Source organism: Mustela lutreola, chromosome 9, assembly GCF_030435805.1.
Source record: "Mustela lutreola isolate mMusLut2 chromosome 9, mMusLut2.pri, whole genome shotgun sequence".
Classification (NCBI taxonomy): domain Eukaryota; kingdom Metazoa; phylum Chordata; class Mammalia; order Carnivora; family Mustelidae; genus Mustela; species Mustela lutreola.
The window spans coordinates 4,626,116-4,649,667 of NC_081298.1; the positions used below are offsets into that span (position 1 = coordinate 4,626,116).

The 23,552-nt window shown below is 51.0% G+C and overlaps 2 protein-coding genes across 8 annotated transcripts in view; both read left to right on the forward strand.

Moving 5' to 3' along the window:
- The window catches only part of LOC131808617 (serine/threonine-protein phosphatase 4 regulatory subunit 1-like), an 82,595-nt gene extending 70,700 nt beyond the window's left edge, over nucleotides 1–11,895 (forward strand). For 4 of the 7 annotated variants that reach the window (XM_059134806.1, XM_059134803.1, XM_059134805.1 and 1 more), the window contains 9 exons: nucleotides 1,708–1,803; nucleotides 2,693–2,878; nucleotides 3,145–3,306; nucleotides 4,220–4,320; nucleotides 6,418–6,538; nucleotides 7,338–7,472; nucleotides 8,350–8,518; nucleotides 9,630–9,771; nucleotides 10,513–11,895. In XM_059134806.1, the coding sequence (XP_058990789.1) occupies nucleotides 1,708–1,803; nucleotides 2,693–2,878; nucleotides 3,145–3,306; nucleotides 4,220–4,320; nucleotides 6,418–6,538; nucleotides 7,338–7,472; nucleotides 8,350–8,518; nucleotides 9,630–9,771; nucleotides 10,513–10,534 (1,134 nt within the window). In that variant the 3' untranslated portion in view covers nucleotides 10,535–11,895. Of the gene's footprint in view, nucleotides 1–1,707; nucleotides 1,804–2,692; nucleotides 2,879–3,144; nucleotides 3,307–4,219; nucleotides 4,321–6,417; nucleotides 6,539–7,337; nucleotides 7,473–7,684; nucleotides 7,761–8,349; nucleotides 8,519–9,629; nucleotides 9,772–10,512 lie in introns of those variants that run through there. The other 3 variants (XM_059134807.1, XM_059134808.1, XM_059134804.1) reach the window with 3 other exon arrangements.
- Nucleotides 11,896–13,399: 1,504 nt separating this feature from the next.
- Nucleotides 13,400–22,928, forward strand: ANKRD60 (ankyrin repeat domain 60). The gene is made up of 4 exons (XM_059133464.1): nucleotides 13,400–13,802; nucleotides 18,343–18,473; nucleotides 20,091–20,256; nucleotides 22,515–22,928. Exons 1-4 carry the CDS (start codon nucleotides 13,400–13,402, stop codon nucleotides 22,814–22,816), a joined length of 1,002 nt encoding a protein of 333 aa, XP_058989447.1. The 3' UTR covers nucleotides 22,817–22,928.
- Nucleotides 22,929–23,552: the final 624 nt, after the last annotated feature.

Here is a 23,552-nt window from a genome sequence, read left to right on the forward strand (position 1 = left end):
ACCTACTTAGAAGCCTGAATATAAAATGTTTAGGAGTTTGTGATGGTTGTCTTTGATTCGTATAAAATGAGGGGGTAACCTATTTTGCTGGTTTATTTTCAGAAATAGGCAAGAAAATGGTTGTTACCCATGTTGCCTAGAATGTGGAAGTCACAGGTTAGGTAGAAAGGCATGGCTATGTCCACTGTGGTGGAGACCTGATCCGACTGGGGCTTCTTCGTCACGTGCAGAAGTGAGAGGAATGGAAATGAGCAGATTCTTCCAGGTTGGCTCTGCTGCCTGAAGGATTTTTGAAGGGCTCATGCAAGCCGACCTTCGGTTTATGTTGTAAGATGTCAGGGCTCTTGAATTTGTGGCTTGATTCTTCGGTTCCACTGGGAGTAGTCAGGATGCTTCCACTTGCAAAAGAAGGAAAAGGGACCAAAAAACTCCCAGAGCTTAGTTGGTAAAGATTGTGTCATCTCGCAGAGACGACAGAAGAGTGGCTGAGGCCGGGTGGCTGGTTAACTCGGCTCTTTGGCATTGACCCTGCTCGCTGTTTTTCTGCCCTGCCTTCTTAGCACACCACCTGAGTCTTGAGACGCCCTTTGTGAGGGATGCGGGGTTGGGGGGGGGGGGTGTTGGTTGCTTCTCACTGGTGTCTTTTGACTGCCCGGTGGCTTTTGGGGGAGATGACCTCACAATGCCAACTGCACTGAAAACTCTGGAATCAGATTAACTCCCGAAAGAAGAACAGTGATTATTACACATTAAGGTATATGAAGTTACGAACTTGGAGAAATTGAGGTCTTAGGTTATCATGCCCAAATATTTCTGTTTTATCCTGTCCTCTATTAAAATAAGCAGTATATTTCAGTGAAAATCTTGGGAATTGAAGGCTGTGGTAGCATGCCTCAGAGCAAACGAAGCATCTATCGGTGTATTAATCGACTTTCCTGGATCATATATTGAGCTGATTTGTCAGGATCCATTAAGCTAGTAGACAGTATGACATTTCAAGTGCACGTGGGAACCCATGTGATGGGTGGTGGAGAAGGTCAGGTTCATCTCCGCTAATGTAATCAATGATCAGAGACCAATATGTCACTGTTGAGTGTTCTTGCTCATATTAATTGTTAACCTACTGAAAAGGTTCATCAGCAAACATTAGAAGTGTTTGTACATGTGAAAATCGAGAATAGTTTTCCAGGTAAATACTCCTTTATGGGCCACGTCTTCCCCCAAATTAGGTCTTCCCCTTGTCTGTCTGCCCACCCCGGCGGGTCCACACTGCTGCGCGTCTCCAGCTCCCCAGAAGTACTGGATGCGCTTGCTTGCCCTGCCGTCTGCATGGTTTGTGTCTTCAGTGTGTGACTCTTACAAGGGGGTTGGTTAACCATCCCAGGACCTTAGGCCTTAGAGTGGTCAGTGCAGACTCAAGTGGTGGCTTCTCATGGACATCCACCTGTCTTCTGTAAAGGCCTCAAGCAGTCTTGAGATGAAAAATGCATGATATCTGTTTGCTTTGGCCCCTAAAATCCCTGACCACACCCTCCATACCTGTGCAGTTGTCTTTTTTAACATCTGGAGAGAGACCCCTGACTCCCAGGGAAATGGTCTTGGTCTGCAGCAGTCATTTCCAGCACTGAAAGCGGATTCTTTGAGGAAGAATGATAAAATGGCTCCGTGTTTGGGGTAAGTTGGTAACGTGTCCAATCAACTCTGCAGGACCCCGGCCGACCCTGCGGTGGAGCTGTTGACAGTCTGGAGACGGAGCAGAGGCATCTCCCCGCCCCAATTAAGGAGAAGAAGTCTAAATTACAGGTTTGTTCCTTGAAAAGAAAAGCAAAGAAAAGCGAAAAGAAAAGTCAAAATGTCACCTTTTCTGGGAGTTAAATTTACGAACGGCCATGGGAACTAGGTATTTTTCTTCCGTCAATATTAATACATATCTTCACTCCTTCTTTGTGTTGCTAATATTTCCTCTCTAACTTATTAAAAAAAAACAACAGATTTTAAAGGAGTGCTAAAATCTTTCAAACAATCTAGAACAGTATATTAATAAAGCAAGTCAAATAGGAGAAAAACCTGACATCTCTGCATTGCGTTCGTATTTAGTGTCTATTTCTACAAGTCATTTCTCGTAATCTGAAAAGTTTTTGACAGATTCTTTGATTGACCTATGTTTGGCTTCGTTTTTTCTTGTGGATAGGCTCTTGTGCTATGTAAGATCTCTTAAATGTTTGAAATTATCTTATCGCCTTGTCCTGACAGGAGAGAAGTAAGTGGGTGTTGTTATAGGAAGGTGCTGTCCCGTCAGCTGGAAAAAGCCATTGATAGCGTGCCCCGGCTGGGGCTCTGGGTGCTGGGCTGCTACGAGAAAAGATCAGATCGTTTCCATTCTCAAGAGCTGTGTGCATCAGACTTAACCCAGCCTTGGTGCCCAGACAGTCCTCTGAGCCATCAAATGTTAGACGAAGTGAGAAAAGATGAGTGTGGGCCTTGCTTTGCATGGTTTGGTCCAAGTTGAAAATTTCACCTGCAGACAAGAAGGCCACCCATCTAGAGCCCCGAGCTTTTCGGAAGGCCTCGGTTTCCCCTGACGTCTCTGCTTTGCAGTTTTCACCCCCAAATCCCAGACTCCTTTGTTTTTCCTGAGCACGCTCCTTCTTCCCTGCGAGCATGATGGTTTCCTTTCTCCACTGTTTCCCAGGACATAATACCTCAGCCCCTGCTAGATCAGTACGTGTCGATGACCGACCCCGCTCGCGCCCAGACTGTCGATACTGACATCGCCAAACACTGCGCCTACAGCCTCCCGGGGGTGGCACTCACCCTGGGCAGGCAAAATTGGCACTGCCTGAGAGACACGTACGAAGCGCTGGCTTCCGATGTGCAGGTAAGAGGAGCCCTTTCAGAGGCACCCACGGAAATGGGGCGGTCCATCTGCTGGGGAGGAAAAGGGGCGCGCGCGCGGGCCTCACTGGCTTACCAGTACCGGCTGCGGGTGCCATTGGCATATTGACGGGGCTCCGATGAGGCGAAGCCCTTGGCGGCCTGTTCCCAGGCAGCATCAGGTTTATTCTAGAAAGGCCACTTACTCTGTTGGTGATGTGGCCTTGTGCTTGCTTTCTGCGGTTTCTCGGTCCTCCTGCGCACTGACAGTGGAAAGTGCGTCGGACCCTGGCCTTCTCCATCCACGAGCTGGCTGTGATTCTCGGGGACCAGCTCACAGCTGCTGACCTGGTGCCCGTCTTCAATGGATTTTTAAAGGACCTGGATGAAGTACGAATAGGAATTCTTAAACACCTGTATGATTTTCTGAAGGTAGGAAGAAGGATTAAAAAGGAAACGCAAACCTTCCCTCTTCCGAACAGTTCTTAAAGCCCAGCCTGTGGAACGCGTCCGTGGACAACCGGAGCAGTGGTCTAGGTTTCTTGGGTTCAGGGGTATCGTCTGGAGGCTTGACACTGGGTATTCTTGTAGTGATGGGTAAATATTTTTTTTATCTTTCCTCGTAATCTCCCTGTCCTTTGGAGTCCTAATTCTGTGCAGTATGGTAGACATGTAGCCTCGTTGGCTCTGTGAGGAGGAAGGAGCCCAGGCCCTCTGGGTCACACGCGGTATGCCAAGAGTCACCCAGGGGAAGAGCCCAGCTGAAACCCAGTCTCAGTTCTGCCTGAAGGGCTCTCTGCAAAACATTGCTGCTTCCCTGCTTGCCTTCTTAATTTTTTTCCTAAAGGGATGATGAGTGTAAAAATAAGACTTTAAAAATGACCTGGAGAAACTAATTACTTGCATCTGCATGACCACGAGCTGCCCTTGACAGATGGGGGTGCCTGATACACTGGGCTTGGGCTAGCTTTCCCCTCGTGGTGCCGGCATAGGCGAGCAGAGCCAGCTCCCCGGGAAGCAGCAGCGGCCTTGTCTTCGGAACACACACACATACGTGTTGTTTGCAGGCAGGAAATTATGAGAGAAGAAAGAGCTGGGGGCATGTGGAAATCCACAAGCACTCACCGGGGGAGAGGTTGGAAGCATTCAGGGGTCCATGTGAGGGCTGTTCCCAGCAACGTTAATTCACAGCCACCCCGGGTGATGGATGGAGTTCAGGGCAGTAGGGGAATGCCCAGTCCTTGACAGGGACAAGTGCAGAACTTCAAGGGTGATCAGACAGTATATTTGGGGTCATTTTGAGGGGTTCTCTATTTTTATTTATGTATACATTTTTAAAAAATAGTTGCTTCACGAAGACAAGAGGAGAGAATATCTTTATCAGCTTCAAGAATTTGTAGTGACCGATAACAGCAGGAATTGGAGGTTTCGATATGAACTAGCAGAGTAAGTAAAACCTGTTTGGGGATATGAGAAGGCAAATTAGATGGAATAATTCTTAATTTCCCTACCTTATAATTGATTTCTAAACTAGCAGTAATAGTGTTCTTGCGGATAAAGAGATTATGTTTTTATTCAGGGATAAAGTGAATTCCGAAGCTCTAAATTACAAATACCACGGTCTCCGGGGAGACATTCATTTTCAGATGCAGACAGGGCTCGAGTCACTGTGGAATTAGTGTGTTCTGCTGTTCTCTAAGGCAATTTATTCGAACCAAATAAAAGATGAATCACCCACTCTTCAATATTTTCCTGTTAATCAGAAGAGTTTTTGCCAGAGCTTTCCTGAACATTCTGAGCGCAGCCCTCTCTGCAGGGCACAGCGTGGCGTGTGCACTTCAGCTTCTAAAGAACATGATGCGACAGAGAGAGACAGGGGAAGGTCTCACCCAGACCAGACGATTATTAGATAAAAACGTCGCCCAAGGTGGCTGCTCTCTGTGCGTCATTCTGTGTGTGAAGGGCTTATTTAATCCCGGCTTGTGCTGGCCAGAGGGGTGCAGAGGGTGGGCGCTCTTCTCTAACGGCCACTGCTCTGAATAAGTCTCCGTCCCCAGGCGTGCCCCGTGCTTTGCCACGTGCTCTGCACAGTGCCCAACGGGTTTGGTGGCTGTGGTGGGTGGCCGGGTGGCCATTTGCCCCTTGCCCAGGCTGTCTCTCCCCCAGCTTCAGTTTTCATTTTTCTTATGCTCCACTGGAAATGTCTCCAATCATTGTCTTTGCTGTAGAAATCCATCAAGCTTTTGCAGCTATTCAGGATATGATTTGGCCTGTGCCAGGGGCAAACTAAAAGATTTTCTCTTTGCTGTGATCTTTAATCATTATGCTTAATTTGAGAGATTGAGCTTTTAGTCATTATGCCGTGTTCCCGGCTTACATCGGAGACGAAAACAGGCCCCTGTTTTCCATGAAAGCCTCGCGCCCTCTAGCGGCCGTGCGCGGGAACTCGGCCAGGTCCGCCTCTGGCTGGGCGACCCGCTTCCCCGGGGCCGGCGGTGGGGGCCGGGGCTGAGGGCCCGGGCTGGGGGGCTGGGGGCTGGGGGTTGGGGGTTGGGGGCCGGGCCTGACTGATCCGCTTCTCCGGGGCCAGGATCGCGACCAAGGGACGGGGGCCGGGCTGACCCGCTTCCCGGGGACCCCAGGGCGGGGTACAGGGCCGGGGCCGGGGCCGGGCCGGACCGGGCCGGCGGGGCTCGCGCCGCGCACAGCGTTATCTCGGAGCTCTGGCTATCTTCCATCTCGGCCGTGGTTATTGAAGCCGGGCCCGCTGATATGAATTCCGTGCTCCCCCTGCCCGTGATATTGCTCTCATTTTTCTGAAAACAGAGCTTTTCGATATGAAAGTATTCACCGGCACCCCTGGTTTCTGGTTCTAACTTCCTTCCAATCTCTTTTTCATTTCCTTTCGTTGCCCGCGTGGAGGTGATGCCATTTATTTTCCTCCCGCTCCCGCGCCCCGGTTTGCAGACAGTGGGAGCCGCGGCGGCGCTCCCCGGGCGCGGGGCCGGCGCGGTTCTCCGCAAGCGAACCGCCCGCGCGTGGGGGCGCAGGCTCGCGCGGGGCCCGCCGCCGGGGCCGGGCCGGGGCCGGGGCCGGGTCGGGGCGAGCTCGGCCGCCGCGGGCTGCGTGCAGGGTCTCTGGGAACTCGAGCGCTGCCTATTTTTACCTTATCTGATCTGCAAAGTTTTATGTGCTTTCCAGCCGATAACCTCACGGGGAAATGTCCCTGTTCACAAATTCCAAGGCCTCTGTTTTACAAAGTGTAATTTATTTCCTTCTTGTTTGATTTGTTTGAGTGCGAGATGAGGAATGGAGATTTATTTTTTTTCCACTTTTCTTTGCATGGCATTTCACTCCGCTTCTGCTTTTGGCATTTCACCGCCGGAAAGCCGTGCTGGGTCTTCGCTTGCCTTATCTCCCAGCCTGGCTAGTTTTCCCTGTAAGACGAAATGAGAGTAAAGAGAAATTATAAGGAGGTTTTTTGTTTGTTTGTTTGGTGCCCCCCAATAATTTATTTATTTCTTTCTTTTTTAAAAATTTCAGACAGCTGATACTCATTTTGGAGCTCTATAATCCCAATGATGTTCATGATTACTTAATGCATATTGCCTTAAAGTTGTGTGCAGATAAAGTTTCTGAAGTTCGGTGGATCTCCTTCAAACTAGTAAGGAATCATGGCTTTTTTGTTTGTTTGTGATTTTTGGAAGTAGGAACATTTATTCCTTCCATTTTAACTTCTTTGATTTCTGCCCTTGGTTTCTCTGGATACCTAGGAAACCAGCCTTTAAATTTTGAAATTAGTAAACTGTATTACAGTTTTATCAATACATAGCATAGTTTTTTTTTTTTTAAGCTGTATATTTCAGTGATAGAAATTAAAGATAAATCATTTTACATGAGAAACCCTTCAAACCATGGCTCAGTGTTCCCTTTAAACTCAGACTGGGCTTGACTCAACAGCATGGCTTTGTAGAAAAGCAGTCAGTGGGCAAGAGCTCCAACGTAGAGAACTGGTTCTGTCTTACTTGGGCTCACACCAGCTGAATACCGTGTGTGGGGGGGTGTCACTTGAAAATTCCAGTTTACTAAGGTACTCTGATGCTATTACAAGTTTACAAAAATGACATGTTCTGAAAGGTAATGATTTAGTTATTATGCAAGGGGCCATTTTCTAAAAATCGGAATCTTAAGATTAAGAATGTATTTTTCTAATGCCAGGCCCTTTCTAAATTTTATTTCTAAGAAGGGTTTCACGTGGCTGAGTGTGCATATGTGCATTGCCATGTACTTTAACATCCTTCCCCTCTGTGTTCTAATGATGACTGTGACAAAAATTAACCTTCTCCCTTGCTTATAAATTCATTTTAAATGTGCATAAACATGTGTGTTTTCTGCGTTGAGTAGGATTCATGACTCAAATGGATGGCAGCATTTTTAATGTGCTCTTCTGATATTTCCCACAGGTTGTGGCCATTTTACAGAAGTTTTCCTCCCACAGTGAGAGCGCACTGGGCTTAAGTGTCATCAGTGAGCTCGTCATCAGGTTCCGGCACTGCGCGAAGTGGGTGGGAAGGCAAGCTTTCGCTTTCATTTGTCAGGTTAGCACGGCCTGGGGGGAGTCTCCCCTGGGCTTATGTTGCTGTGGACTGATACCAGATGCACCAGACACACAATCCCAGCCCTGAAAAACCAGCTGGGAATTTGGGGACCAGAGGACCGAACCCCTTTATCTCCCAGGAGATTGTGATCGGCCCAGTCAGGCAGTGATTGGCCCAGGGTTACCCAACCCGTCTGTGCATTCGTCCTGTAGATGCTGGCTGAGTGGTTCCTGTGTGCCGGGCGTGTTCTAGAAGCTCCTGCTCTGCCGGCACCATCCATCTGGTGAGGTGAGGCCGAGGCCCAGAGCCCCGCATCTGCCGTGCCCGGTCCCAGGCCATGGTCATTCCCGGCACCAGCCCTCAGCCAGCCGCCTGGGAGGGAAGGCGGGGCCAGCAATAGGGCAGAGCTCCTGAATCCCTCTAGAAGTGAAGTTCATGTCAGCCTGTCCAGCACCTCATGTCACCCTCTTCACTTAGTGTCCTGGAAATGGGGCAGGTTCAGTTTTGCTGGGGCCGATGGCTGCCATTTCTTGGACTCCTCATACACCCGGTCCTCAGTGGTAAAATCGGCCATGGATCAAACACGTCACACCCATGTACTTTCAGACCAGGTGTTTCGGGTGAAGCAGTTGAAGCCCAGAGAGGTTAAGTAACTTGATCAAGAGTGCACAGCAAGTGTAAAGCCGGGATTTTTTTTTTTTCTGCTAATGTGCTATTTAAAAAATTTTAAATTTTTTCCCATGCACATTTTCAAGCATGTACAAAGGTGGGGGAACAGCACGGACTCCCCATGAACCCATCACCCAGCTTTGCCAATATGACAGTAAAGCTGTTACTGGACTCTAGCTGACCCTCATACCCTCTTCCCCCACCAAAGGACTCACCAGGGCCCCCTGTCGGGCTGGCCGGGCATCACAGGGTATTTTGGCCCTCTGCTTTGAACCGGCAGTGGGTGGCGGGTGAAATGCCAAATTCCCAGACCACAGGCCTCCCATCACAGACTTCTGTAAGGAAGACGCCAGTCCAGTCATTTTGTGGAGAAAGGGGTAAATGAGATCTCTTTGCTTTTGTTTTTTAATTCTTGATCTGAGATTTAGAAAATCCATGATGAGACAAAAGGAAAAAAATACTCACTAATTTTCTTCAGGAAAAAGGGGAGTGTGTGCGCTTTCACGAATTATTAAGGATTTAGAAAACCCATGATATGAGACAGACCAAAGGAGGGGGGCGTCACCTGATGGTTATTTCAGTGCGCTCTGGGGAGAGAGCCTGACCTTGGGGGCTGGCGAGGGTCTGTGCTGTAGAGGTGACGAGCCACTACCTCTGCGTGGCCTCAACTTGTGAGAAACAGTTCATGAACACCTGGTGCTCTTGTCTCCCTGTGGCGGGAAGGTCTGCAGGACTTTGAATGAACAGGCCTGGCTGGGACTCGGCCCCTGCTGGTGCTCACAGACCCGGTGGCCTGTGGGTGGCACCTCACGGGACCCCAATTCCCTGCCCTGTAAAACTGGGCTCATTCTGGCTTCCATAGCCTGCAGTGAGACACAGGGTTCTGTCAGGGTGGCAGGGAGCAGATGCTGCTTGTCCTCACAGACACAGTGTTTGTGAGGGGGTCACAGAGAGGGCCGGGCCTGCACTGGAGTCTGGGGTCAGGTAGCCCTAGACAGGCCTGGTACCCGAGTTCTGGTGACTAGCAGAGGGGAGGGCTCTCAGCTTTCATTGGTGGGTGCTTTGCTAGATTTTTTGCAAAATGTTCTGCCGTCCCCGGCACATCCCCCTCATGTAGATGGGGAAACCGAGGCCCAGACAGGTGAAGCCGCTTATTCCAGGCCATGAAGCCAGTAAGTGACCAAGTTAGGTTTGAAGCTAGGCCTGTCTGACTCGAAGCCTTTATTTTTCCATCAGATTTTACACCACCTAGAACCCAGTCTTTGGTAAGGAATTAGAAATTATTAACTATGTTTCTAACCAAATTCAGTGGTTGAGATTTTAAGATTTGGACACACACACACACACACACACACACACACACAGTCCTCAGACCCACAGATCCCGAAATTACTTCTTTGGAATCGTGGAAGGGTATGTTTTTAGAAGAAACCGCTGACCACTGTGGAAAAGTGTCGATTCTCTGGCTATGGCTGTCTGTCCTGGCAGGCGGTGGTGGACGAGGAGTGCATCCCCGTGGAGCAGTTTGTCGAACACTTGCTCCCCAGCCTCCTGAGCCTGGCCTCCGATCCGGTGCCGAACGTGAGGGTTCTGCTGGCCAAAGCTCTGCGGCAGACGCTGCTGGAAAAGGGTATGTGGACCGTTTTTTCGAACTTACACATCTTAAAGCTCACCAGGCAGTGCACTGCCAGACTTCCTCTCTAGGAAATTGCACACGCATGCTTCAGACTTTATAAATCCATGTATTAACTTTTATGCAGAATAGTTTGTTATTTATAAAATGTTTGAGTTTTCACATTTAACAAGCTTCACGCTAAAATGCAGAACTTCACACAGTCTTCTAGAAATGGGGAAGAATTTTGTAAATGTTAACGATGCAGAGAGCACAAGCTGCAACAAACATCAGCCTTAATTCCCAGGAGGTCTGGAAGCAGTCACTGTGTCCTGAAGAGGACGGAGCGGGAGACTGTGTCCCTCAGCCGTTGCAATGGCGCCTATGGCGCGCAGGGGGAGCCCACCGTGTCCAGCCCGACCCCGCAGGCTCCTGTCTCCCCGCTTCGCGCCTCCCGGCCACCCGCGCCCCTTCCTGCCCTCCGTGCACGTGCAGTTCTTGCCTAGTGGAGGAAAGGAAAGATAACGTGGGAAGTTTTTAAATTATAACTTTAAAAATATGCGTACGGGTTCTCAGGAGTCCATCTTTGAAATTTAGGAAGTTACTGTGACAAAAGTCATTGAAGGTCTCACGTGTCTGGTTATGCTATACAAGTGCTTCCTTGTCCTGAGGTGTGGTTTGCAGAACCCCCAGCACTCAGGTGCGTTTGGGAACACTGGGCACGGGCACATGAGCCAAACTCCTGTGTTCTCTCTCCAGCGTACTTGAGAAATGCCGGTAACCCTCATCTTCAAGTCGTTGAGGAGACTGTCCTGGCCCTGCAGTCCGACCGGGACCCGGATGTGTCCTTTTTTGCCACCCTGGAACCCAAGCGTCGGGGCACCGCAGACGTGCGACTGCTGGAGGAACGGAATTAACCGCCCTGGGCTCCCACGCACCCCAGGCCCACCGCACGTGGGCGCAGACCACTCGCCCCCGCTTGTCAGGGGTCTCACCATGTCATACCTTCTGAAACTTTGAGGACAGGCACTCAAATGACCTCTTTCCCATGTGCAGCCCCAGGGACTGCCCCGGGAACGGGCACCACCCTCTGCACCCCTGGCTGCTGACCTGGAAGCCTGCGACCGAGTTGTAGGACCAGGTGGCAGCTGGGCACAGGGGTCCAGATCGCCTTCTCCATGACAGACCGACTATAATTTAAAGCCCCCTCCTCCTAAAATAAAGTAGTTTATTAGAAGCTTTTAAGTCTTTCAGAGACTTGCATATTTGGCTTCCCTCATGCTTTCCTGTAAAATATAGTTTATGGTATTGACATTTTATTTTTAACAAATAATGTACATATGTAAATAACTCTTGACAGGAAGAAAATATACTAACGTAATATCAGCCTCCTATCAGTGAACAGAACAAATACATCATTTAAATTTATGCTCCACTTGGAGTTGCTGCAAATATAGCCCGATTTGTTTACTTTTGAAAAATGTGATAGTTAAGGAAATCTGCTGAAGAATGATTTATGGAAGTCTTTCTAATATTGTACTTTTGTGTAAACTGTACTTGGAAATTTTCCTCAGGCACTTATCCCTCCCCTTCTTGAGGTGACTGTATCCGTAAAGATCCGTACAGGCCTTTGACAGAGGCAGAAAGAAAGATTTTTCATTCTTACGTGTATTTATTATCCTACATTTAAGAATGCGGGAGGGAAATTGATCATTGAGATGCAGGATATTGACTTTACAGCTAGCTGATGCTTCAGGATCTTTAGCAGAGACTAGGAACCCGCAGTCCCGATCAGTCCATACACTTGCCAGGGATTTGGGGTTAAATTATGGTGTTTCAGATTTCATTCTTCTAAAATTTAGACCAAGATGCTCTAGAACTTAAATGGTTTTCATGAATAACTTGAGATTCTATAAACGTTTCATTAAATTCTGTATAATGTGTAGGCTCACGTTATTTTTCTTGCTTCTATTTTTAATCTTGAAAGCAGGCACAAAGGAAGGAAGGAGTGGCCCATTTGGGGTTCAAGAGCTGGCTGCAAAGGGCATGTTGCTATTGCTGTGCTTTCCTTGGATCTTTTTCTTGTCCGTCTTTTCTTTCTCCCTTTTCTTAAAAATAAAATTTCTGGAGCTATATATTGAATTTCCTGGTATACAGGATATTGTCTCCCTCCCCCAAGTTCCACTGAGCTGATTCTTTAAAAAGAAAGGAAGGAATCTATACCGTGCCAAAGAAAATAAGGTACATGTGTGAGAATTTCAAATTGTAACCGGGGTGGCATTCGGGCAGCCCCAACGGAGCGTGAGCTTATAAACTGTGGAGGCTACCTATTAAGAGAAACAAAAGTCAGTCCATCTTGTGTTCAATATTTACTCTAGTAAATATTGAGTAAATAGGAGATACTGTTTTTGCATCAGTAACAGATAATTTTTAGTGTTTTTTTTTTTTATTGTTTAGAAATTGAGGTTGTCATATAGTTAAACTCTGTTGACCAGGCAGCAAGTAGAATTATCACCTGGAATTTTGTATTCTGTGCAGAGCTTTGCTTTCCACTAAGGAAAAACAAACCACCTCAGTTTGTGTTGCGATGCATAGAATTTGCTGAAACAGATGTGCTTGTAGAGATTTGTAGACTCTTCGGTAAATAATCCAACCTTAAGAAAAGTTGAGTTTACTAAAAATGGTCTATAACTTAATATGAATGCCTTTCCAATGCAACTTTTTTTTTTTTTTTTTTAATGACTGTGCTTGTATTTCTCTGCAAGAAGTATGTTTAAGGCTCACGTTTTATTCGTGTTTTGTAACAACTGAGATTTTTCTGAGGTGGTTCTGCTCCCCTCCGGCCCCTTCCCGCGTCACTTCAGCTCGGTGTGTTCATCGTTCCTAGGTGTGGGGCGCTGAGTGTTTGCGATTTGATCATCACACGTAAGCTTCCTGTGCACTTGAACACTCGGCCTCCTCTCGGGTGAATCAGTGGAAAACCACGAGGTGGGTTTCTTGCAGACCGAGCTCCCTTGAAAGGCATCTTCACAGGGGAGCCGTCCCAGCCCCGCGCCGAGTGGACGCTTCCTCTCTGCTAGTTTTCACCAGCTCCTTTCTCCCTCGGAGAATCCGAGAGCATTTTCAGAACTGACGGGTGTTCGTGCGGCTCTGCAGACCCTCACGGAGGCCCGGCTCCCGCTTCCGGAGCGGCCTGAGCGCCGGCCCGGCTCCGTGGGGGTTTCCACTCGTGCCAGGAATAGGGCTGCTGAGCGCCGCTGTAGACCAGCCCGACCCCTGTAGACGAGGCGCTCCGGGAGGACTTAGGGCGTTTCCACTCCAGGCCCTGGGCCCTGAGTTACGCAGACTATTGCGAGCGGCCACGGCGGCCTGTGACCTGGAGTGAGGTCACCCGTGACAGGGCAGTGAGTGACCTGGCGAGCAGCTGGGAGGCTTTCAGAAGGGCCTGGGGGACCCGGCCCCCTGGGGATGGGGGGGAATAGCTCAAATCACTCCGCCACCGCCGCGCCTCCAAGCCCCGGGCCATCGGGCCATCGAGGACCCCAGGGCGGTCCGCGGGGCTCTGTCCCGCGCGGGGCGTGGGGGGAGGGTTGCGGTGACGCGGGTGGTCGGGGGCGGAGGGTTGGGCAGGAGACGGGAGGAGGGCATGTGGAGGGCAGGCGCTGCGGGCGGCGGAGCGCGGGCGGGGGAGCCGCCGGGGGGCGCCCTGGGCTCGGACCCCGTGGCCGGCGGGCGGGGCGGCCGGGGCAGGCGGGGCGGGCGGGGGACGGGCCCGCGGCCCCTCCCTGCGCGGCCCCGGGCCCGCTCCCCCGGCCAGAGCGGCGTCGGGGCTCCGGAGGCCGTGAGCCCGGCGCTCGACTTGGCCCCAGACGCCTCCCCAGACGCCTCCCCAGAAGCCTTCGTCATGCGGGTGCTGCTGGAGGAGACCGGGGAGATGTTCCAAGTGACAAACTGCCGCAGCGACATGACGGTGCGGGAGCTCAAGGAGGAGCTGGACCTCACCGCCGGCATCCCCTTGGACCTGCAGCGGCTCCAGTACCTGGACCAAGGTGACCCTGCCCACCCCCTGCCCTCGCCACGTGTATGGCCTCCGCTGGGGCGCCGGGCCCCCTTCTGACCCTGCGGCCCCTGAAGGGACGCTTGCCCGCGTGAGGACTCCCCCACCCCACTCCCAGGTGTCAGAACAAACCCCAACCCCCCCACCCCCAAGCCCCCAGATAGGAAAGCCAGCCTGGCCACACAAGGACTTCCCAATCTTGACAAATCGGGTTCAGGTTAGACCTCACATCTCAAGGCAGACCCTGTCCACAGCAAGACCCTAATCCACAAACATATCCCGCTGAGTCAGGACTCTCCTCCCAAAGCAAGCTGTCTAGTCAGACCCGCGGACCCTGAGCAGATCCTGGCGATGTCTGCGACCCCAAATCTCCACAAAGGCGCTGCCACCTAAGCAAGACCCTTCCGGCCCCTTAGTGGCCAGTGTCTTCATCAGGACCCAGATCCCAAAGCCCACAGGGTCCACACAAGACCAGAAACCTGAAACAAAGCCTGTCCTCAGTGGGACCCTACAGTCTAGGGCAAACCTCACGTCAGGACTCCAAACTCAATGCAGACTTCCAGATCCCCATGTTGGACTCATAATCGCTCCCCCCAGTCCTCCAGCCAGCTAGGTCCACACATGGATGCCAAAGCCTGAAGCAAACTGTGCCAAAGACTGAACCCCAAATCTCCAGCATAACTACAACTACCTCAGAACCTTAAATCCTCTGGCTGACGGGTCTACACGGGACGCTGAAGCTCAGAGCAAACCATGCCCACTTCAGGGCCCCCAAGCCCAGAGCACACCTACCTAGGACTAAACCCCAAACGACTATCCCAGAACCCCAGATTCTCCGGCAACTATGTCCATGAGAGGACACTATGAAACAGACACTGCTCACCTCAGGACCCCCAAACCCAGAACATACCTGCCCAAGGCAACCCCAAATCTCCAGACTAACCATGACTACCTCAGAACCCTGAGTCCTCCAGCAGCCACATCCATACAAGGATGCTGAAGCTCATAAATTCTGCCCACTTCAGGACTCCTAAACCAGGAACGAACTTGGCGAAGATTGGACTCCAAATCCCCAGGCTAACCATGCAACTCTCAGAACCCTGACTCTTCTAGCAACCGTGTCCACTGAAGGATGCTAATGCCTGAAACAAATTGCCCACCCCAGGGCCCCATAACTTTATGCCAATCACACCCATGTTTGGACCCAAGATAAATACCCCAGACTACCCCTGCTTGCAACAGAAACCTGAATCCCGAAGCAGATTCTACCCAGAGCCGGACCCTAAATCCCAGAGCCAACAAACCCAATTGTGAGCCCCCAGTGTCTAACTAGTCACTTGTGCACCCAAACCCCAATCCATCAGCCATCTCTGTCTAAATGAGGATGCCAGAACCCAAAATGAACTCTTCCCACACCTGGAAACCAGTTCCCAAGCTCACCATGACCATCCCAGAGCACTAATCCCAACCAAAATAACCTCACAAGGTCTCCAAAGCATGAGACAAATTCTGCCTACAATAAGACCCCAAAATTCACATTAAACCTACCCATATCTGAATCCTAAATCTTATGCAAACCATGTTTAAGCCAACCATCTCCATGTAAGGAAGCCAGAGTTCAAAGTAAGCCTTGCCTCTATAAAAAACCCCAAAACTCAAAGAAAGCTCTACTTGTATTTGTATCCCAAATCCCTCAGCCAGTCTTATCCACACCAGAACCCCAAGCTCTGGATCAAATCTTGCCCATCTTAGGACCTCGAATTTCAGAGCATTACCTGCAGCCACAATTTCCAAGGCTGACCTCTTCGAGTCCTTACCCTTGGTGGCTACAGTATATAGGGCTACATTAGAATCCCAAATCCCAAAACAAGTCCTGCCCGTGCAAGGACTCCACATCCCAGAATAGACCCTTCCCATACCAGGACCCCCAAACAGAAAGCAAATCTTGCTTTCATCAGAGTCCCACATCCAGAGCAAACTCTATCCTCATCAGGACCCCAAATCTCAAAGCAAACTCTACCCACATTTGATCCCCCAATACTGGCACTAACCCAGTTTGTATCAGAACCCCGAATCTAAAGCTGCGTCCTTGTCCATGTCAGGAGCTCAGAACTGGCCCAATTGGAATCCGAACCCAGCACCAAAGCTCGCTGGGGCTAAGTCAGGATGGCAAGGCCCCCTATCCAGACAGATCTCATGCGGTAGGCACCCAGTGCGGGGCGAGGACTCTAGAGTCCCCTCTTCCCGTCCATCAGTCTCCATCCCACAGCCTGAGGACCTGCCTATCCCTGTCCTGATCCCTACAATATTTAGGATATGAGAACAGGACCAAAGCCCCTGGGCTCCATCACCTCCCCACCCGGCTGAAATCAATGCAAAAATACTTCAAGGAGACAGAGGTATAAAAAGCTCTGGGCTGCAGCCCGGAGGGTGTGGAGAACGATTTGCAGAGACACTGCGGCTGTAATGCAGGGCTGGGAAGCGATGGAGACAGGCAGAGATCTGAGATCAGCCTGTCTCTGCTCTCCGTTACCCCAGACACTGCCCTTCCGGGGCTCAGTTCCTTAAGCCGGAACCCAGAGCCTTGGGGCTCTGGAATTCTGAGTGCCAGGTCCCCCTCTAGACGGGGATGACTCGGGAAATTCAAAATGTACATTGAACGCCAGATACTTTCCTTTGCTCTCTCTGGCGTAGGCTAAGCACCTTCTGTTGACATCTTTATTTTGCTAAAGGGATGTTTGGAAGCTGCTCTGGGGCATTTTGGGGGCTTTATCTGGAAAGAAGTATGTATCTCAAGCCCGGTCTCTATTTAACATGTGAATAACGATGAGGTGAGCTGCTTAAGGACAGTAAGTGTTCCAAAACAAGTAATTCGGAAATTATGGATCCTGAGCTACAAACGTCTGGCACCCCTTCTGCTAATTTATTTTCCCCGATGAGCTATGCTGAGCCGTAAATTCGAGAGAGCGAAGAGGCAATGGAAGACACCCAGTGACTTGTGCTGATGTCACAATCCTCTCACTCAGCAAGCACTTAGCGACTGGGAGAAGCTTGACCTCTCTTGCGGCCGCAGCCCTTCCTCTTAACGGCAAACAAAAAGGAAAGAAAGAAGGTGCTACTACGTTGAGTAACGAAAATTTGGGTTCCTGCCTATAAATAACCCGCTGACGCCTCTGTACCCACCTAAAGGTTGTCGGGCAAGTTCACATGAGCTAACATGTACGTGAAACCTTGAGAGACACAAATCTGAAAGGGGTGAGCAAAATTCATGGACTAGGGGCGATCTTACATGTCTGTTGTCAGCTTTCATAATTTATTTAGCTGGTGATAATTAGTATTTGTCTAAGCCAAAGGCAGTTGCTGCCGCCTATAAAGGGGGAATGTGCTCTGATTTCTCCAAGAGCTGTTCAGCATGTGTGAATCGCACTCTTGCCTTTCTTTGGGAAATCCAGCTTTACCCAGTTTTTTTTTTTTTTTCAAAGTTGTTAGGAAGTCAAGTTGTCTTACTGAAGACTGATTACTGATTATCCTCTGTGTTAGAACCACAAATAAGACCCTAATTAACAAATTTGCTAATTGCTATTCCCTGTTCTCATCCACCATCCGAAGTTTCTCATAAGCACCCAAGGGGGCCAGCGGAGCCGAGAGCGTCACGTGCGTGTCGCTGGAGGGAAGGCGGGTCCGGTTGGAGGGTCCTGGGGCTGCCATTTCCCGGCCATGGGGTCCTCAGCTGGCTCACTGGGAAACGGAGATGCCAACCCTGGTTCTGGGTGACAGTCCAACAGAACTCTAACGTCCCCAGTCTAAATCATGCTGAATGGCGGCCTTACAATCCTTCCATTACCATAAATGCTCAACGGGAGCAACTTTGTCCCCTAGGGGCCATGTGGCAACATCTGCAGACCTTCTGGATGGCCACCGCCGGGCGAGGGTACTACCGCCATCTGCTGGGCAGAGGCCAGGGACGCTGTGCCCAGGGCAGCCCCCGCCCCAGAGAACGACCCAGTCGAAAACGTCAGTAGTGCCAAGTGGGAAAAAACCCTGCCGTAGAGTATCATCGGAAAGACCCAGCACAGTTTTGCCGTAGTTACATCTTCGGCCAGTGGCTGACAACACTAACCAGAGATTTGTGTTTTAGTTTCACGTCTGACGCACATAGGTCCGCTGTGCTGCGTCTGTGACGTTCGCTTCCAGAGGTCCTATTCATAGACTTTGCCTCATAAAAAGACTTTACTGACTCATGTGTCTTTTTTTTTGCCGTAGAACGAGTTATAATTACAGAATTTTAGAAGCTGTTGCCCTTTTTTGTCGTGTTTTGTTTTGTTTCGGCTTCCATTTGAGCTGAGCAAATTAAGTTTCTAAAAAGCACTAACGACCCCAGACAGACTCCCGTGAGCTCATCACAGGAGATTAGCGCTCCAGGCTTTCCGATGATCTTTGTGATACCTGAGGTCAGATCATCTCTTAAGATAACCAGTGTAATAGTTTATCTCTAATACCCATTTTTTTAAAGTAAAAATTATTCCCAGTAGGAATTTTGATGGATGATACTACGTTGCAGTTCCATGATGTTGTTCCTGGTGGAATTATTTCATTATGTGTCTGGCGCCATGATGGATGGACGGAACTGGTTTTGGCGGCTGTGGAAGGGGATCCCAGTAAGGTGCCCTCATGTGTCTCTAAATGGGTATCAGATTTCACAGAGCAACTGGAAACTCTGTGTGTGTGTTTGTGTGTGTGTGTATGTGTGTATGGGGTGGGGTGAGATTCAGTCTTGAATGCGACTGTTGGAGCAAAAGCTCCAGAGTAGGAGAAGAGGAGATCGGCCACATGTCATAAGGATCGGACACCGTATCAAGAGTTCCCACTCACTCTTGGGTTTGCCGGTTCACGGTGCTCCCTTACAACCCCCTCCCTCCGACCCCCGACCCCCACCGAAGAGAGAGGAAGAAGGGCAATCAATGGGCAATGGATTTTCTAGTCACACGTATATTTTGTAAAGTTGAAAACCTGATTTCACAGTGGGCGAAGGGCTCCAGGTAACTGGGAATTGCACAGTCCAGAGCACATAACGGGGCAAAAATCCGAGGGGGCGTCTGCCCCTCCCCTAAGGAGGAAAGATCACGCACTTCTCGACCCACGGCAGGTGCCAGCTCTTTGCCAGGCCTTGTGCTTGGCTCTCAGCTGAGCTCTGGGGTGGGCAGCGGGGAGAAGGAAAGAGGAAACCAGAGTGTCTCCCCAACAGAGAAGCGAGGAGCCGGCGGCGGGAGGCCACTGAGGGAAGCAAGTGTGTGCTTTCTAGAAAGTACATTTGGATGAAAGGGTATGAGCGTGTGAGGATGGGGTTTATGTTCAGGCAGGAAAGGGGTCAGGAAACGCTGGCTGCAGGAAGGTTGTGGGGATCCGGGATCTGGTCTGGGAGAGGTGGCTGGTCTCTGGGGAGGCAGGGCCAAGACTGACAGTGGCAACCCCCTGCCTGTGTGCGGGAGCCTTAGAAGGAGGCGTCCCAGACGTGGTGCGTCCCCTTCCAGGTCTTTCCCTGGGGTGGTCCGGCTCCCGGCCTTTCCCTGCCCCCTCTACCCCACTCTCGAGGACTCGAGTCCTGCCTCGGTTTTCTGGCTCTCGCTCTGAACCTGGGCACTCCCTCCTGTCTCCCACACTCTGGGGCTCTGCCTCCCCCCACTGCCGCCCCCACCCCCGATGCCCTGCATCTGGGACGGAGTTCCTCTCTGCTGGAGCCCGCAGCCCTCCTCTCGTGCTCAGGGCCTCGCTTCACCACGAGATGATTATGTTACGGGGCTATTTTTCATCCCTGAGTGGAGTTCAGAGTGTTCCAAAAGTTAGCGGAGACAATGGGCCTGAAAATAGATCGGAAGGCCAGAATTCATCCAGTCTCCAGAGAAGTGCATTTCCCTCTGGGGAGGCCACTTCGTGTCGTCTGGCGTCTTCCTTAACGGTCACAACCACCTTCCTCTGGACACCCAGAAAAGCTATTTTCTCTCTTCAAAACACCGACAGGAAGAACTTCCTGCCTCCCGAGCCTGCCCGATGGTAAATGCGTATTTCCTGGACATGTATAGAATTCGGTCAACAATGTCCCCCGCTGGGTGTGTTCCAGCTTCTCGGTCAGGGCTCGCCCCTCTCTGTTCCCATCCCGAGCCTTCCCTGGGCCTTCGAGCCACCCTTCCCTCAGGAGGGTCCCGGCCCCCACCAGTCAGGTGCAGCTTGCACTTTTGAAAGAACTCGGACTCACTGTGCGGACCCCCTTTATTCTGCCCAGCTCTCCTGCCTCGGTGTCGACGAAGATTCTCTTTACCAAACTGCAAATTCGCAGCATTTGGAACACAAGCAGTGGAAGGCCTGGATTGCTCACAGAGCGTTCGTGGCCTTGTATATTACCTCTCACAGAGGCCACTCGGACGCCGTGCAGTACCTTCTAGAACATGGTAATTTTGAGAGATGGCTGAGTATGTTCACAAGTTGGGGTCTACCGCGGGTAGGGAGGACAGAGTGCTTGTCTTCCAGGGCCTTCTGCAATGGCGTCCTGGACCCCAGTTGTGTCAACCACCAATCATGGTCCCATGGGCCACTGGGGAGCCTCTTTCTGTAGGGGTCTTAGGACATGCTGAGTAAAGGCGGTTGTCCTCTCTCCTGGCCGGGTTTCAAGAAGATTCTGTCATCAGAGATCAAACTTCCAGACACTAATTCACAGGAGTAGCCCAAAGAGCCTCCTGGCCTCTTCGAACGCCGCTGGAGATGTTCCTGGACTCCCTGTGTTATTCCTGCCCCATCTGAGGTTGGGTTTCTGCCACAGTCCAAGGGGTCTAGCCCCAAGCCAGCATCACTCTCTTGGAGGGGGCTGGGGGAGCATTGGTAGGCCGGCTCTGAATGATTTCCTTCAGGAGACCCTTGCCACGAACCACCTTCTCATCTGGTCTCCATCCCCATCCCCCGCCCTCGCTCCAAGGACAGGCTGTCACTTCTCTCTCTCTTTCTGTTGATAGAAGCAGCAGCCTTGGCCTGCATTGTCTCTGAACGTGAGGGCTCGCGTGAGACGTGGCCGGAGCACGCTTTATCTTTATCTCTCCTGGTCGTAGGATATTTTTGGGAAAAGAGGTTCACCGATTGAGGTGTCGACCATTCTAGAACAATAGACAATGGCCGCAGATGGCCCAGGCCGCCGGCTTCCCCGGGAACAGGAAGAACATGTGACGTACTGTTTGGTCAGGGGTTTGAGGCCCAGAAGGGGCCTCATCCGAGGGTCTCCCCTATCAACTTGCTTTCCAATCTGAACCTTTCCTGCCCGTGGCCTTGACCCTGGCCCTCTGCACCTCGTCTTCCCTCCTGCCCCCGCCCCCCTCCAGCAAGCAGGGCGCCAACATCCTCGAGGCCAGGGCAGGATGACTGGGTAGAGGCTTTCCTGACCATTTTGCTGTTTTCTCCACTGCTTTCTCCATGCCGCCTGTTGTGGGATGAAATATGGGCTGTTCACAGACCAGCAGTCCTTTAAGCTCATAAAAAGTCATTTTCACTCTGATGGAACTGTGATGTATTTGAAAGCCCCAGTTAAAACATTACAACCAGCTTTGCAAAGTTTTCTGTCCTTTGACACAGCCGCCGCAAAGCCGTGCCGAGGCTGAGGCTGGGCGTTAGGAGAACCTATTTAAAACGTTACCTCACCGTCCAGCCATAGCTCATAAAAACTGGCTACAGAAATGTCAGCTGCTTGTAATTGAATTGCCTTGTTTTCTGTGTCATGATATTTGTTACCCAGAATTTGATTCAATTCAACAAGTCCGTATTGGACACCTGTCATTAGCCCATCCATCTGCGGGAGGCAGTGAGGAATTCAATCGAAGTGAAATCTGTCCATGAGTCAGGCTGCCCGTCGTCTGTCATTTCCCGAGCGCCTGTCTTCTCCAGGCATCGCGCTACGTGCCGGGGATGAAAACAGCAGTGATCAAAACAAGTGTGTTTTCTGCCTTCATGGAGTTTATGAAGGGAAGTCAGCAAATTATTACAAATAATTAATTCCATGGTCAGTCGTGCACGGCATGTTCTGAAGCTGTGGAATGTCTGCTGAGCATATACAGGGGAGCGGGACTCATGGGAGGGGGTGAGGAAGGCTTTCCTGAGGAAGTGATAAAAGAAGGATGGAGTTAGCCAGGGCTGGTGGGGGCGGGGGGCGGGGGCAGAAACGGGGAACAGGCCGTTAGCAGAGGGAACAGCATGTGCAAAGTCCTGGGGTGGGATGCGGGAACAGGGTGTCTTTAGCGCGCAAAGACAGAAGACTGGTGAAATTGGAGCATGCGCAGAAAGAGAGAGGTGGAAGGCCGTGGTGTGGGGAGGGTGGCAGGGTGAGACAGAGCAGGGACGACCTAGAGAATGACCCCAAGGGTAGTGGATGCCAGAAATGGGGTTTGGTGGTTGACACAACTGGGGTCCAGGACACCATTGCGGAAGGCCCTGGAGCAGGAGCGTGCCGTGGGCAGATGGGGGGCAAGGCAGTGCTGGTCACTGGGACAGTGCAGCAATGCCTCCTCCCTGATGCTCCCTGCTGGGGTCAGGCGGGGGCCGTTACTAACTCTAAGCCTTCTTGTTATGGCCTCACCCCTCCTGAGCTTCTCCTCCTGAATGTAGTTCTGGAGGTGAGGCTCCTGGCCCGGAGGGTGAGCCTTGCTCAGCCGGCTCTCTTGTTTTACAGGGGCCAGCTGTCTCAGCCAAAGCCCCATGGGCAGGACAGCCCTGCATGTGGCCGCAGCCATGGGCCGTCTGGACTGTATCAACCACCTGCTGAACCATGGAGCCTCCATCAATGAAAGAGATGCCAGGGGGGAGACCCCCATGTCCCTCGCCCGGCGCCTGAACCGCAGGCACAGTGAGCAGCGTATGTTCCTCTTCTACTGGATGGCGAAGTCAGGGACAAAAGACGCAAAGAACTTGACCAAGAACAAGGTTCTTCTCAGGGCAAAGTCCAAGTCACGCTCCAAGAAGAGCCAAGTTTGACTCCCTCTGGGAATGTCTGCACCTCGAGGGTGACCTGGGTAACTCTTCAGAGTTCAAATCCACAGTGGCCCTTGGGGAGCAGGAAGCCAAGAAAATGTGGCAATTAATCTGAATCAGATACTAAATTATCTGTCCTGTTTGCAAATGAATCGGGGAGGGTGCTGGTGGAGGTAGGTGAGTTTGTGTTCATGCTGTAATCCATTATGGACCGAGCGGGCTCAGATGCCAGCCGTTAATTTTAAGCTATTTGAACATTGTATCCAGTAACGCGGCTTGGGGTGATGGGAGCCAATTACCTTCTCGCGTCTGGAGACCATCTAATGCATCAGCATAATAGAAGTAATAGCAGTGATAACGGTACTGCTGCTATTGCCATGCACAAGTGCTGGCAAATGTCGGGGGGTCCTGCGTGGGGTGGGCTCTGAATTTCAGTCTGTAAAGCTCAGGAACTGTGTGCTACGTGCTGCCGCAGCGAGTGATGTTCCAGAAGTTTTCCCGAGCCATCTCTGAGGGGTCTGCTGCTTGAATTGTGGCTTGGGAGATAGGGGACTAGAAAAGCAGAGAGAGCTTGGTTCTCCGGTCACGTCCTCTACTGGGGTGCCTTATTAGTCTTGGTTAAAAGTGATAAGTTGCTGTTGGATTTGGGGGGAGACCATATCAAGGACGACGATGAGCTCGAAGAGGAGAGAATCAGAGCTGGCACCATCTTTTCTTGGGTCCCATCCCCAGTGGTCCA